Raw genomic sequence first — 15,959 nt, forward strand, 5'->3', positions numbered from 1 at the left:
GCATGATTACCTGTTTTATATACATGCAATATGGTTAATGCTTGATTGCGCATTTACGTTTCGAGGAGTTGATTGAAACCTTAGATGCATGAACTTAGTACCCTTTGACATGAACACTAGTTTGATAAGTCGAGTAGTTGCAATGCTTAATAGGACTCGGTAAAAGTCGAGTGATTTCCTGTCACTCACGAGTTATAGGAGTTGATTGGTTTACCTCTGTTGCAACTATTAGGATAATGGACGGGGCCAGGCTTATGTTCGGTACTCGGTGGTTTGCCCCGTCTGTCTACATGAGAATATGACTAAGGTCAAGATGTGATAGTGTTCGTGATCAAGTGTTTGAAAGTACTAATCTCATACCTAGTATAGGATGGGGAAGCCTAGTACCTGATTGAACTAGGGCGTGGCTTTATCCCTACTGTCTCTGGAATGTAGTTCCCCTGGTGCATCATGTGGCTACAGGTGCGGTCATAGTACGTCGTCATCCGGAACTATGGAGTCTTGTATGCCAAGGAAAGTAGGCCCTGTCCACGTGCCTGGTCATTCACGGGGATGACTGACAAATGAAGTGAACCCGACATGGTACATGAATGTCATGGGATTAGGTTTGCCATGCATGGTTAATAAATTTGAATCGATTCGTCTGCCTCTCACAGTTTGGGACGGCTTGATCGCTATGCTACACTGAGTAAGAATGGAACTCCATGATGAGCTTAATATTGATGCTTGTCATAATTTGCTTGGAAACCATGCTTGTTTAGTATAATTGCTAACTTGGACTGGTAAATGAACTTAGAATTTGTGGCTAAAATATTGAAAGTAAGGACCTACACTAGTTGCTTTTGGCAAAAACAAACCCTCTAGCCAAAAGGCTTGCATGTCTAGGTGTTGGTGGAATAGTACCACCGGTCGGTTAAGTCTTGTTGAGCATAGTTTCTCAGCCTTACTTGTGGCACATCTTTTCAGGTGATGTTGATACTTCTGAGTTCGCTGCAAGTGTCCCTTGGCCTACCCAGCTTCCTCCGCGTTGGACGGTCGAGTGGGATCCGCAACAGCGCAACGTGGATCGCAGTTTAGTACCGGTTGGTGTTACCGAACGATACTAAATTGCGCATTGAGGGAAGGTATCATTATATTCATGATGTAATAAATAGATTCAGGAGTATCCGTTTGGTTTATTTGCCTAGTACTAGTATGGTTGCAGATCCACTAACTAAGCCACTTAGTTAGGAATTATTTTCTAAGCATACTAGAGACATGGGACTTCAGGTTATTTATTGAAATGTTTTAGCCAAGTTGGAGATGTTGGTTTTTTCTTTGTGGCTTTCAACATTTATTTCATATCATATATTATGGTCATTATATATATTCACCTCAATGTGGAATTATTTATTGATGCGAGTGACAAGAGAATTATTGATGCGGAATCTAACTCAAGGAACCTGTACTCAAGGTGCCGAGGATGTTTGTGCTCGAATACAGTAGAGGAATAAATTGAGATCAACTCTACTGGAATGTTTATTATGTACGTACACGTTTGACCTGGGTACAACACGACGGAAGAGCTGGGTTTGTTTTGCAGGCTCGGCTCTACAGGCTGTTAACCCACATGATCAGATTGGAATTGATCTCATATATACAACTGATCATGGCACATGACTTACACATGTGTGCTAGGGACTAATATATTTTAGACTCGTTGAACTGACCTGTCTGATCATGGTTGGTGACATGGTTTAGGAGTCACACGGATTTTTCCATAACACAGATGGAATATTTGTTACATCTGTAAGTGGAGTCTATAAGTAGATCCCTACCCTCTAGCCTCGTTATGCCTTGTGAGCGGCACCACGAATAAAGCAGAGGAATAGAGAGTAGACCGCATAGACCACAATTTCCTACAACGACCCACTTGAGGCCGATGAGCCCGATTGAAGACCCACTTGAGCGGATCGGGTGATCGGAGGATGATAGGACGTCGTTTGTGCGACGTACAAAAACTTTTCCCTTCTCTCTTTATTAGTATAAGAGGATCCGTTTGCTAAACTTTAGCAGCTAAACTTTGCTAAACTTGAGTTGCTAAACTTTAGCCATGACTATTTGGATCCATGGGCTCAACAACATTTAATGAGGTGTAGAAAGACCTGTCTGCCCTTATTTAATGTGAGGGTGCGAGGGGGGGGAGAGAGAGGGTCCAGACAAGCAATAATGAGGGGCAAAGGGTGTCCAGCCGGGCTAAAGTTTAGCAACCATAGTTTAGCAAAGTTTAGCAAGGGTGTTTGGCAAATTTGGTGCTGAACTTTGCTACACTTTAGCTGCTAAAGTTTAGCAAGGGGTACCAAACACCCCTTAAGTAGATATATCTCTTTGGAGATGCTCTACCATAACTAGCAAAGCTAACAACCAACCGACCTCCTTCAATGCATAATAAAGAGGCAAATAATGCTAGGGGAGCGGATGATCATCAGCATCAAGCACACCACCGTCGCACGCCTCGTAATCTTTAAATAGTCCCCACGCGGCCAACCCCCGCAGCTAGAGCTAGCAGCAGGAAGGCTCCTCTTCTCGCAAGCCACACACGGCGGCGCTGCTGCTGCTGCGGCCTCCTGGCTTCTTGCTAGCTAGCGTTCTGTAATCTCTATCTTCGTCTAGCATTGTCCAAGAGGTGCTCGCATTTGCATTCCACTCCCTTTAGTTTGTTTCTTTTTATAACGCATGGACCCGGTGGCATTTAAATTAAAGACTCAAGAAGAAGCCAGCTTAAAAAAAATACCGACAGATCAGTCTGCGCGTGATGTATTCCAAAAGCGTTCTTGATCGCTGTTCGTGCCGTGTGCTTATAATTTTGCTGTTATACATCAAATCTTAGTGAGGAGGCTTTACATTTTGGCTAGGTAGCTAGCACAGCAGATTGGAAGCAGAGGCATGTGGAGGCTGAAGGTGGCGGAAGGCGGCAGGCCATGGCTGCGGTCGACCAACAACTTCTTAGGGAGGGCGGTGTGGGAGTTCGACCCCGACGGCGGCACGCCGGAGGAGCACGCCGAGGTGGAGAGGCTGCGTCAGGACTTCACCGACCACCGCTTCCAGCGTAGAGAGTCTGCTGATCTTCTCATGCGCATGCAGGTATCTTATCTCATTCTCATCACACCCACCACCATGCCGGTATCTCTCATTACCTGAAACAACTTTTTTGTTTGAAAAACGGGCTTTGCTACGGTACTTCAAAGTGACTGTGGACCATCCGTTTAGCCAGATATCTATGGATGGCTAATTACCTCCTAGGAGGTAATACATTAAATATTTATTTATAGATTTTTAATTTTGAAAATAGGAAAAATATCTTCTTGTTAGATCTAACTTCCATGCATAACCTTATTAGATCAAACAATATGTAACACGTGACAATCTATTAGTTGTGACAATGTGCTGCAGATGTAACATGTTTTTCCCCGTGTGGTAACGTGACATATATGTCTGTTTAAGCGTGACGATTTTTCCTCTAACGTGACATGGATGAGTAGTTAAAAAAAATCCTTAACATGATATGGGTGTGTTGTAATATGTTTTATTTTTTCGTAACGTGATATAGATAAATTGTGACGTGTATTTTTCCAGCATGTATCATACACCCGATAGGTTGAATTTTAGATAGGTGATAGTTGCATAAATGTTCGTGGCGCAGTGCAGCTCGTCCTTTACGCCAAAGTCCATACGCCGTGTCTTTCCAAAAAAAAAAGTCCGAGCACCTGATACAATTACCTTCGACTCTTGTACACAGCTGATCTCGCGCTAGTTGAATGAAAAGGAAACAAACTACATGTATGTATGCGTGCAAATCTCGAATTTGGGTATCTATTTCTTCTTCTTAATGAGAAATCGTCTAGCTCTTTCTAAGTTGATCTAGGGCCTGTTTTCTTCCACTTGCTAAACTTTAGCACCCGTCACATCGAATGTTTAGATACTAATTAGGAGTATTAAACGTAGACTATTTACAAAACCCATTACATAAGACGAATCTAAACGGCGAGACGAATCTATTAAGCCTAATTAGTCCATGATTTGACAATGTGTTGCTACAGTAAATATTTGCTAATGATGGATTAATTAGGCTTAATTAGGCTTAATAGATTCGTCTCGCCGTTTAGATTCCACTTATGTAATTGATTTTGTAAATAGTCTACGTTTACTACTCCTAATTAGTATCTAAACATTCGATGTGATATGTGCTAAAAATAAGACATGGGAAGAAAACGCCCCCCTAATTTTTTCTCAAAGTACTCAAATAAAATTACACCACTACTGGAGAATTGACTATTGGTACTGGTTGGAAAACTCCCTTTAGTACCGTTTCTTCGGTACTAAATGACAGGCATTTTAGTACCGAGCAGATCAAAAAATAAAGGAAAATTTTTCTAAACAACTGGGAGGCTCCCACACACCACACAAGTCCAGGAATACGTGGTGTGGGGATTCAAACCCAGGACCTCAAGCCTCGTACGAGCCTTCCTTACCATCTCACCTACATAGCACATCTGATGGACAAAGGGATACTTTCCTTTCCTTTTTAAGTAACCCGTGGATGAACTTTTAGTACCGAGCTAAGAGACAAAGCTTTCATCCAATACTCCAACGAGGTTCTCGTCCCCACGTCGCTCGAGCCGGGCGACACAGGCGGCCGCTGCACCTCCCCGCCGCTAGGCCCGCCTCCACCGCTCCCTACCTTCGCCGCCGCTGGAGCCGCGAGCCGGAAGTCCGGTGAGCGGCAAGGAGGGTGGCGGTGGGACCACCTCTGTCTCTCCCGAATCCCACCCTAACCCTAGATCTCGTGGCCTCCGCCGTCGTCGTCGGGGCTCTGAGCGTTGCTCCCCCTCCGCCACGCCTTTGGCTCTTCGTGCTCCGCCAAGCCATCGGTCCCGCCACTCGCCGCCGCCTGGACGCCTCCTCCGGATCCCGATCACGCGAGCCATCCTGGCACCACCACTACCAGCACGGCGGCTTGGGGCGCCACCTCCGCGGCACAAGGAGGACGTGGGGGTGCGGCGGCTCAGGCGGCCGTCGTTAGGTCCACCATCCCTGCTCCCTGCTGCCGCTGCCGCCAGAGCCGAGGCTTCGATGGGTGACGCTCGGCATTCAGATTTCGGCGGGGCCTCGCCTTCACCTCCCTCTCCCCCTCCGCCACCGTGGTGTGGTTTGCTAGCATGGGAACTGCTTGCTGCTCCTCCGCCGCCATGCCTGGGGCCGGTGGCGAGCCGTGGAATGTGTGCACAGTGTGCTGCGGGTTCGGGAACCTGTACACCATCGTGGCCGCCTCCGCAAGGCTCGGCCCTTTCTTGTGCGCATCACCGGATGGTCGCGAGGGTCGTCGGGAGGTCGCACGCGGGCACGAAGGGGCACCCTTGGTGGCGTCATGCTCCGCTCCTGGATTTGGTGCAGTGGGGCTCGTGGGCTTGGTCAACCTGCGCAGTGTGCTCGTCGGTGGAAGATGTCCTCTCACCATGCACCATGGTCGTTGGTCGCTCTTCGCCGGCTTGGGCTCCTACCTGCCCGGATCCATGCTCCCTGTGTCGCTGGGTGCTAGTGGTGGCACCATTGCCGTCGGGTGATCCTAACCCCTTCCTCCTACCCTTCCCTTCCTTTTCCCCCTCCCTTCACCCTACCTCACCCTGGTTGTGCCGATGGTTGTCGTCGAGATGGCGGTCGCTGACCTACAGATGTTCCCCATCGTCGTCGCCATGGATTACTCGTTGCCATCCCATTGATTTGCCTCTTATCCAGGCCTTGGCGTCGGCTGCGTGGAGTTGGTTTTGCATGCCTTTGCGAAAGCTTTCCCCAGCATTTGACGGTGCTGACAATGGTTGCGTTTCTTTACGTAGCTCACCTTGTTGGGGGTGTTGTTGTGGCCACCAAATCCATTTGGTTTTGCCAGGTGAAGACTTGGTCTGCTCTTTCATGGGCAAACGGACGATGGCGGCGTTGGCGTCGCTTCCCCCCTTGGAGTCATCGTCTTGCATGACATTCTAGCTCTACCTCCGCTGGCTCCAGGTTGTTAGGCTATCGATGATGTGCGTGTGTTCATGATATCCTTATCTCTTACAGGTTTCAGTCGTCTTAGGTCGCGTTTAGTGTGGTGGCGGTGTTGTGGTTTTCTTTTAGTATTGTTGTGCTTTTGTTGTTGGACGCAAGTGGTGGTTCTAACTTTGCGCTTTGGGATCTCTCTTGAAGTTGTATCGTTGTAATTCACTTCTTCTTAATGAAAAATGTGCTATTCATGTCTTAAAAAAAGAACTTTTAGTACCGGGTCATAACACCACCTGGTACTAAAGGGTACATTTGAAGGTGGTGCTAAAGGGTACATTTGTTTTGGTATTGAGTCATGTTATGACCCAGTAATGAATGTCTCCGTGGCTTTAGTACTAAGTCACAACAGCACCCGGTACTAAAAGCTATCTCCGGGGATCCCAAATTTGGACCCGGACTAATTCCACGCATTAGTACCAGTCCAAAGTCCAGCCGGTACCAACGTCATCGATGATGCTCGCTTCTCCAGTAGTGCTAGTTATCGTTTAATCTATTTGTATGTAATGTTTTTTTTTTCCATTGTTATCTTTCTAGATTTCCTTTTTAACCTCGTGGAAAATGATTTCCAAAGGCGGTCCAGCCCAGGACATGTTAGAGAATACCTCTTCTTAGTGGAAAATCTACTGGACAGGTGTACAAATGCATCCACATATACAGATTTGGATCATCAAATTGGTCCATGATGAATGAAAAAAAAGGTGCACTAGAGGCTCTCTGGACTCTGGCCCCGTAGCTCAAGACCGATGAACCACCACCATCACTTTTGTTCGCTCTCATGGCACAGAAAAATCAGGCATTGCATTTAAATTCATGAGGAAAAAAAATCAATTTGCGTCAAGAACATTTGGATTTGTTAGTAGAAACTTTGGATCGCCGGTAGTAGTAGAGTTTTTGGCGGGTCCGAGAGTATGGCAGGCAGAAAAAAAATGAAAGAAACGCATACGAGAATGAAAAGTATACGAGAATGGGGAGTCGGCCCGCCATTGTTGGCCAGCCCAAATGAAATTAGTGGTCAAATAAGGCCGGAACCTCATAAACTTTCCATGGGCCAATCCGTTGGTACAGTTTTTTTTTGTGGTAAAATTTTTTTCTTCATCCTCCCTTCACCGCCGGACGTCCGAGGGTCGCCCCATAGCCCCGCCGCCGCCGCAACAACCCCAGCCGCTTTGACCCTTCATCCGACTTTTTTCGGCTGCGATCCGTTTCTGTCGCCATGCGAGATTGCCGCCATCAATTGGCCCTGCATCGCGCACGCCGCATCTCCTTGCGATGCCAAAGTTCTGCTCAATCCTCCGCACCTTCGCCCGCGTTCGTCTGCAGCCAGTCTGAGGAAGACAACGGGCACGAGGGCATCCGCCACACCTGGGCTTGCCTACGCCCGTGCAGGCCAAAGCATCGTCATGCGAGGGGGATGCAAGGAGAGCACCGTCAGCTAGATCCCCGTGACCCCACCACTGCCACGAGGAACTCCAGCCTTGCTGCCTAGAGGAGCTCGGAAGCCGCCGCCGCCCAAGGGAGCTCGGGAGTCACCGCCGGCGCCGCGAGGAGGTTCGGCCCGGCCATCGGTATCTGTGGGGAGCATGGAGAGAGAGAGCCCGCGCCATGAGGAAGGGAGGGGAGACGGGGAAGATGAACGATAGAAGGAGCCAAGGAGGAGAGAGAAGGGAGAAGAGGGCTGCTTGATATGTGGGTCCACCGCCACATGTAACTGACTTGTGGGGACTCAGCTGCCATTGAATGTGAAACAGGCATCGAAACCAGCAAGGGGTGTATTGTGCACGGTATCGAGGCCTTGTTTAGTCCCCTTTTCCCAATTTTAACACTGTGAAAAAAGAAGATTTCCTATTACATTAAACTTGCGGTACATGAATGTAGTACTAAATGTAGACGAAATCAAAAATTTATTGCACAGTTTTGTTGTACTTTGCGAGATGAATCTTTTGAGCCTAATTAGTCAATGTTTGGACAATAATTCACAAATACAAACGAAATACTACAGTTATGCATTTATGGCAAAATGCAAACTTTACCGCTCTTAATTTGGGAACCGAACAAGGCCTGAATAGTTTTGCGGTGTAGAATAGTTTTCATCCGTCATCTCTCCAAAAAGGCCCAGCCTTCTGGGTCGGGTCCATGGGCCAGCGGGTCGGGACACAGCGCGGTGTGTCGGGCGGCGGTGAGTCTCGCCGCGGCGGAGGAATGTGTCGCCGGCGAGAGGGGCCGCCGCCGAGGGGAGGTGAAGGCCTGGACCGTGAGCCTCGTGGGGGCCGCGGGATGCAGCGCGAGTGGCGGCTGCCGTTGCGGCGAGAGCGGTCGCCAGGGAAGCTGTTAGAGCGCGGCGCGGAAGGTGAGATCGCGCAAGTCGCAAGGTCTCTCCGTGGCAGGCAGCTCGTCCTCGTCGATTTCCTCAATTCCGCTCTTCCAGTTTTTGATGTCTTCTTACACATACTTCTGGTAGCTAACCTATGTCACGCAATACGCGACCTTGATTCTTGCAGTGTGCGAAGCAAAGCAGCCACCGACGGGATCTGCCACGGATCAAGCTTCAGAAGGATGAGCAAGTCACTGAAGAAATTGCACTGAACTCCTTGAGGCGAGCTCTGGATCAGTTCTCTTCACTGCAAGCGAGTGATGGGCACTGGCCCGGTGATTTCAGCGGGATCATGTTCATAATGCCCGGCTTGGTGCGCCTTCCGTAAACACAACACCATGTGCATATAATTTTTTCAAGACACCTATGTGCAATTTTTTTTTACTTTCCCCCTTTTTTCGTTGAGTACTATTAGTTATTCCGTACAAACTGATAACGATTACAAATATGTGTGTATTCACTTGCAGATATTTGCTTTGCACGTCACCGGTTCACTCAATGCTGTCATATCACCAGAACATCGGTGCGAGATATGCCGCTACATCTACAATCATCAGGCATGTCATTATTCTCTTAGACTAGATCTCTCTTCAAGGACTTCTTGTTGGATGGCTGGGGATCCTGGCCTACCCATGTCAATGGCCTAGTAGCATTTTGGTCTGACTTTAGCATTTTGTCTACTGATGCTTTTAGTCTTCACACTTAGTTGGGACCTTATGCAAAGGTTTGCTTTCAGACCGTGCCATATGCACTTATGCACGGCTTGCATAAGGACCCAACTAAGTCAAGTTTTTCCCCCCAAAAAACGAATAATATGCAGAATGAAGATGGTGGATGGGGCACACTTATCTTGGGCTCAAGCAGCATGTTTGGAACATGCTCAAACTACATAACCTTGAGGCTTCTCGGCGAGGAACCAAACGACGAGGATGGTGCATTGGCTAAAGGGCGTGCTTGGATTTTATCCCATGGTGGTGCAACTTTAGTGCCCCAATGGGGAAAGATATGGCTTTCGGTATGTACCAGAGTGTATATGTGATTATTTCGTGTTACATTTTAGAACCCTTGGTTAGAGGGGTGGCGGAGTACCATGTTACTTGTAGTCGTTAATTCCTTGGTCTCACTATTACTGACCCAATCTATTTTATGGATTAACTGCAGATACTTGGAGTGTATGATTGGTCTGGAAATAATCCAATTTTCCCTGAACTATGGCTGGCTCCCCAGTTTCTGCCATTTCATCCAGGTATTCCTTCCTTGTAATGATACAATTCCAACCTCCAGCGTATAATGCACTGGACACATAGATCTTAAGCTCTGTTCTTTTAGGGAAGTTCTGGTGTTTAACCCGTATGGTGTATCTGCCAATGGCTTATCTATATGGAAAGAAATTTGTTGGGCCAATTACACCAACTATACTGGCACTAAGAGAGGAGATTTATGGCACTTGTTATGTCAAGATTGACTGGAGCAAGGCCCGTAATGCCTGTGCAAAGGTTTGTCAAATTTCTTCCAGTTTTGCAGCTCCAACAGTTCACTATCTGCATACATGCCTTCGATGATTGAAAAATTGACAATTTGCCACTCAGTGAAGTTCATCTAATGGATATGCCACAAAATTCTCAAGCACCTAGTAACAGATTGATAATCCTTAAAATTCCCTTTGATACATTACTTTTTCTTTCTGTGGTAAACGAAGTAAAGATTAATTGGGCTGGGCAAATTGCCTGGATTGTGTTGGGAATAGTCCCACATTGGTTGTGGGGGGAGAGTTGAACCAACATAAAAGTGGGGTAGTCCCTCACCTCTTGGGCTAGCTTTAGAGGTGCAGCAAGGCTTCCTCCCGGTTTGGGCCAACAGATTGTGCCTGAGCATAGGTGGGGCAGGATCTTGATTTATGATTGGGCTGTGGTTTTGGATAGTCTGTCAGTGTAAAAAGGCTCGTTCCAGGACAGATGTGGGCTGCAACATACTAGACTACTAGAATTGGATGGCAAGCAGCCCTAACAGGCAAACACCTGGCCCCTCCCTCTCTCCCTCCACACGCACGCATGCAAACTAAAAATATTTAATAGTTCCATGCTTCTATCTAAAAAATAAAACCAGCAATATAATTTTTTTTATTTGTCATGTAAACTATCACAAAGTAAAACCGCAAGAGAACGTTAGGTTGCTCTACTCGCAACAATGTTCTAACTGATATGAAGATCTTTTTTTCCTTAAGCCTTTTTTTATGTCAATTCAGGAGGATCTCCTCTGTCCACGTACAGAGTTGCAGAGTGCTGTTTGGACTTCACTCTACTGGTGTGTGGAACCAGTGTTGAGCAGTTGGCCTGTTAACAAGCTGAGAGAGAAAGCCCTGGACAACCTCATGGAGCATATACATTATGAAGATGAGAACACTCAGTATGTTTGCATATGCTCTGTCAGCAAGGTAAACGACAGTAAAAGTTGATTCCTCACAACCTGCAGTTTACCTTGGCTATACTGCCATGATGTTGTGGTATTCTTACCTTTTGCTTTATGATCTAGTATATACTCTGTTGTTAACTATCATGTGCATTTTGGACTGGTGCTCGGTGCCTGTTAATATTGTTGCTTTGCTATTTAGGCTCTAAACATGGTCTGCTGCTGGGTAGAAGATCCAAAGTCAGATGCATTTAAGCGTCACCTTGCAAGGGTACCTGATTTCTTGTGGCTTTCAGAAGATGGCATGAAGGCACAGGTACAAGTTTTTCCTGTTTCATGCACTTCAAGTACTTGCTAGCATCATCATACCGACTTGATCAATAAGTGCACTATTGCTATCATAGTTCTTTTCCATTGGCTAGTTAATGTTGTCATTACTCCAACTTTACAAGGAATAATTAATGGTAAATTTACTTCAACAATGTTCATAGCACGTGATACGAGTATGCCAGAACACACAGGTAATGCTTCCCTTTAAATTGCAGGGTATGATAAAGAAAGACTCTCCTTATGTGCATTGCCTAACCATCAGTTAGTAGACAGTAGAGCATTTGATATGTTGTCATTTAAAATTAGAGTAGAAATGTCTTGGCATGATGATAAGTATGTTGTATTTATTAAATATATAACTATATTTTGAGGGCAGCTGTATTATCGTAGGTATATGATGGCTGTCAGAGCTGGGAGACAGCATTCATAATTCAAGCATTTTGTGCTACAGATCTTGTCAACGAGTATATTCCAACTATTCAGAGAGCCTATGAGTTCATGAAACATTCACAGGTTTCTTTATTCAAATCACTCATGTTCTAAATTAACCATTGCAGTATCTAACACAACATGCATTTGTGTACTCACAGGTTCTGAGGAATCATCCTGGTGACCAAAGTTACTGGCATCGCCATAGATCAAAGGGTTCATGGACTCTTTCATCTGCAGACAATGGGTGGGCTGTATCTGACACTACAGGAGAAGCTCTTAAGGTTGTTGGATTCTTGTTCACCTTTTATTTTGCCTTAATATGGATGAGTAAAACTAGTGATCGGATTAGTTACTGGGTACCACATAACCTAATCTTAATTAGTGAATGTAAAGTGTGTAAACAGCAATGTTATAAGATGCTCAGCTTTCTCTGTTGTTAATTTGCATACCTTTTTCTGTCAATTTTTTCTATACCTTCTCATTCTCTCTATACAAAAGGAACTTATTTAACTTTATTTACAGGCTGTATTATTGTTGTCAAACATTGCAAGCAACCATATTGGTGATCCGGTAGGAAGAGAAAGGCTGCATGACGCTGTTGATTGCCTTTTATCTTTTGTGGTATGAATTCTCTTAAATGAGTCATCTTAAATGATATTCCAATTCATGCATTCATTCATGTCCCTGAATAATTTTATTAGGGAACTAACGTGTATGAATATGGCTATGAATATGACATCTTTGCTTACAATCTGCACAATTCGTTTTGCTCTCCTGCGCATTTATGAATTTTTTCACCTTTTAGCAGTCAGTCAAATAAATTTGAAATGTTATTGACTATGTTATGGATTCTATGACACTTTAAAATTTATAGGACTTGCTGTTCTAAGCTGTCAAGATCATCTTTTAATGTTTAATCATTACGCTGCAGAACAAAGATGGTACCTTTTCTACATACGAGTGCAAAAGGACTTCTTCTTGGATAGAGGTAAGTTTTTACGAACTTCTGCTCATATTCATGTTTTTTCCCCTTAGGAAGATGCATCAGTACTTTTAATTCAGTTATCTTGGCTTTTTATTTACATATTACTGTTTCCAGTTCCACCATATTGACGTATTTCTGTTAATTAACTAGATTCTAAATCCTTGTGAGAGTTTTCCCAATATGGTCGTCGATTATCCGTAAGTGATACAAATGACGTATTGTTTAGCAAACAAACTTTTAACAAAAATTTCCAATTTAGCTGAAGATATACTCATGGTGTACTACATTGGCAGTTACCCAGAATGCACTTCCTCTGTGCTACAAGCTCTGATACTGTTCAGAGAGTTATACCCTAGTTATCGAACAGAAGAGATCAATAAATCTGTCAGAAAGGCAGCAACATTTATTGAGAGCAGACAAAAGGAAGATGGTTCATGGTTTGTCCTAATGCGTCATTTGCTGACTTACCTTACTCATATATATTTTACTTCAACAATTGATAACACACTTGGCTGTTTGGCAGGTTAGGCACTTGGGGTGTATGTTTTACCTATGGGGCCTTCTTTTCGATTAAAGGTTTAGTTGCTTCTGGAAGAACGTACGAGAACAGCTCTTCCATCAGGAAAGCTTGCCACTTTTTATTGTCAAAGCAGCTCAGTACAGGTGGATGGGGAGAAAGCCATGTATCTAATGAAACTAAGGTACTTTTCATTCGTCTTCTCTAGATCCCTCTAGCTCTGGTTTGCCTCGCTGGTGACTACTGATGAGGATTGAGGATACAATTTTTTTTAACATGCTACTAACAAATTGACACATATGATACTCCATGGTAAATCCGACTAGTTAGAATGGATTTGAATCATTAGTCATTCATTGAATTTATTGTATATGCTTGAAACTAACTCTTCTATGCCTGCTCTTACTCAGTTTCTTTTGCAATAAGAATTGCTCCAGTTCCAGTATTTAACGCATTGTCCAAAACTTCTACTTCAAGAGTATAAAAGAGTTTGCATGTCATTTAACTTTTTTTCTTTTTCCTTGTAATACTAAATAGGTTTATGTGAACATCGAAGGTAGCCATGCTCATGCAGTGAATACAGCTTGGGCGATGCTGGCATTAATTAATGCTGGACAGGTACAATTTGCTAGTGCTTGATTTAAATTTTGACAATAATATGCATTTTATAAATCTAGTCACATATCTTTGTTTGAATACCAGTTTGAACGAGATCCAGCACCGCTGCATCATGCTGCAAAAGAAATGATCAATATGCAGTTGGAGACAGGAGAGTTTCCCCAACAAGTAGGTTTCCACTTGTGTAAATGGCAACTTATATGAATAAGCGAGCTTGTTAGTTTGAACAGAAACTTAACGGAATGTAGTGTTTAGGACCATGGCCATATTGCACATTAATTATAAACACCCAATTTTCTCACGTATGAATATGTGATCAAATGATATAAATGGGTGACTAATGGCAAGTATATGTAATAATTTGATATATTTCCAGTTTGCATGCTCCCAAAAAAATCACCCCTATACATCTGACAGTAATCACACAACTGCACATGCTCTAAAAAAAACGTCACGGCCTATACATCTGAAGTAATCACACAACTGCAATTCTGTTAGCGTGCTCAAGATACTATGAGGTGATGTTAAGATATTATTGTCTAATTCTAGTAACTTCATAAATTTGACATGCTTTATTTGGTATGATGGGGACTTTTGAAATAATCTATTTGGCTATTTAAGCGATGCATAATTTCACAGGCATTCTTGTGGTGTCTTTGTCTTTGATTATCCAAGGTCCATCAGTTTTTTTGACTGTGCTTGCATTTTGATGGCAGGAACATGTCGGATGCTTCAACTGCTCCCTTTTCTTCAATTACCCAAACTACCGCAACATATTCCCCATTTGGGCTCTTGGGGAATATCGTCGTTGCCTTCGCGCAAACAAGAGTAGTGGGCCCGTGTGAGCATATAGCATGGTGAGTGGTGACGAACTAATCATGGCTATGAACTATCAATTAGGATATAATATATACCCGAGCTACACTTCAAACATTGCCCTAAACAAATCCACACGGTTGTATCTCCAGGTGATTAGCAGAATGGTATCTGCTATCATGTATCAGCTAGCGTATCACATGTATACTGTGAGGCTGTAAAGTTAACTCGATATTGTAATGCAAAGATGAACAGTTTACAGTTTCTGGCTGTTCATCAGTTTCTGGCTGTTCATCAGTTTCTTAGCATAAGCATCCGCTTGTGTATTGTAACAAACATTTGTTTCATCGTAACAAAGATACACGGCTCTTCTACGTACATTCAAAAGAAATTATTATACATATCTTTCTACTTAAGAATACAGTATAATCCCAAGTTAGTTACATAATCAATGTTGTGATAGAAACGTGGGTGGAACGACTAAAATAAAATATCTAATCCGTGTGAAGCTTTCATTGGTTACATGGATGATCATGTAGGCGATAGAGATATCACTTCGCTTCATCCATGCATGTGCTGCATCATACGCCCTTTTGCTGCAACTTGCAATGAACAGTTTACATGTCTCTCTGCTGTCTGTTCCTGGTGTTACAGTGTTCTACCATTACATCATTTGCATGTTGAAGTCCCCTGCCGCACTCGACTTCGGTAGACTTACGATCATTGATAATAATTGTCATATATTACTAATTAGAGACTATTTTTAACGTCTCCTCGTTAAAGCTCACAATGCAAGACTCGCTACAAGAAGAAATGGATAAATTCACTTTAAGGTGCGTTTGTCAGAGCTACCAGAGCTGATTTTCTGCTGAATCTAGCATGAGTTCTGCCAAACAGAGAAGTGATTCTCTGCTGATTCTGTGAAGTGATTCTCTAAAGTGAACTAAGAGGCTGGGAGCTAAAAAAAAGTAGCTTCTCTTGATTCTGGGAAGTAATTGCCCATCCTAATTTTAAGAGTTTATGCTAGAGAATTAAAAAAATCAGTTTTAGCCACAGAATCAGGGTGTGTTTGGCACAACTCCTAGAGCTGATTCTCTGATTCTCTGCTAAATCCAGCAGGAGCTCTACCAAACAGTTTTTCAGAGAGAAGTGATTCTCTGCTGTGGAGTGATTCTCTGAAATGAACTAAGAGGCTGGGAGCTGAAAAAGTAGCTTCTCCTGATTTTGTGGAGTGATTATCTATCCTGATTTTAAGAGTTTATGCTAAAGAATCAAAGAGGATCACTTTCAGCCACAGAATCACTTCTCTCAGAGAATCAGCTTCCATAAAGAATTAGAATTAGATGGAGCTCTACCAAACAGACCCTCGCTTCTCTCAGAGAATTAGTTTCCATAGAGAATCA

General features: G+C 44.0%; 1 protein-coding gene across 5 annotated transcripts; it reads left to right on the forward strand.

Moving 5' to 3' along the window:
* The first annotated feature begins 2,510 nt into the window (after positions 1-2,510).
* On the forward strand, positions 2,511-14,934 carry LOC117856263 (achilleol B synthase). Of its 5 annotated transcripts, XM_034738673.2 has the most exons (20): positions 2,511-2,665; positions 2,895-3,123; positions 8,577-8,762; positions 8,917-9,006; positions 9,270-9,464; positions 9,611-9,695; positions 9,779-9,945; positions 10,695-10,883; positions 11,061-11,174; positions 11,579-11,701; positions 11,779-11,901; positions 12,143-12,241; positions 12,552-12,608; positions 12,756-12,802; positions 12,899-13,042; positions 13,129-13,306; positions 13,660-13,740; positions 13,825-13,908; positions 14,457-14,597; positions 14,709-14,934. In XM_034738673.2, exons 2-19 carry the CDS (start codon positions 2,926-2,928, stop codon positions 14,583-14,585), a joined length of 2,289 nt encoding a protein of 762 aa, XP_034594564.1. In that variant the 5' UTR covers positions 2,511-2,665; positions 2,895-2,925; the 3' UTR covers positions 14,586-14,597; positions 14,709-14,934. The 5 variants fall into 5 exon arrangements, with proteins under 5 accessions (XP_034594564.1, XP_034594555.1, XP_034594559.1 ...); XM_034738664.2 differs by having other exon boundaries at positions 14,457-14,934; XM_034738668.2 differs by having other exon boundaries at positions 2,537-2,665; positions 2,899-3,123; positions 14,457-14,934.
* The last annotated feature ends 1,025 nt before the right edge of the window (positions 14,935-15,959 follow it).

Source organism: Setaria viridis, chromosome 1 (assembly GCF_005286985.2).
Source record: "Setaria viridis chromosome 1, Setaria_viridis_v4.0, whole genome shotgun sequence".
NCBI lineage: Eukaryota > Viridiplantae > Streptophyta > Magnoliopsida > Poales > Poaceae > Setaria > Setaria viridis.

Excerpts from the sequence above, each read along its gene's own strand:
- LOC117856263 (XM_034738664.2), top strand. The coding sequence starts at position 2,926 with ATGTGGAGGCTGAAGGTGGCGGAAGGCGGCAGGCCATGGCTGCGGTCG. Across the intron at positions 11,702-11,778 it reads AGTTCATGAAACATTCACAG|GTTCTGAGGAATCATCCTGG; the intron begins GTTTCTTTATTC and ends GTGTACTCACAG. Across the intron at positions 12,242-12,551 it reads ATTGCCTTTTATCTTTTGTG|AACAAAGATGGTACCTTTTC; the intron begins GTATGAATTCTC and ends ATTACGCTGCAG.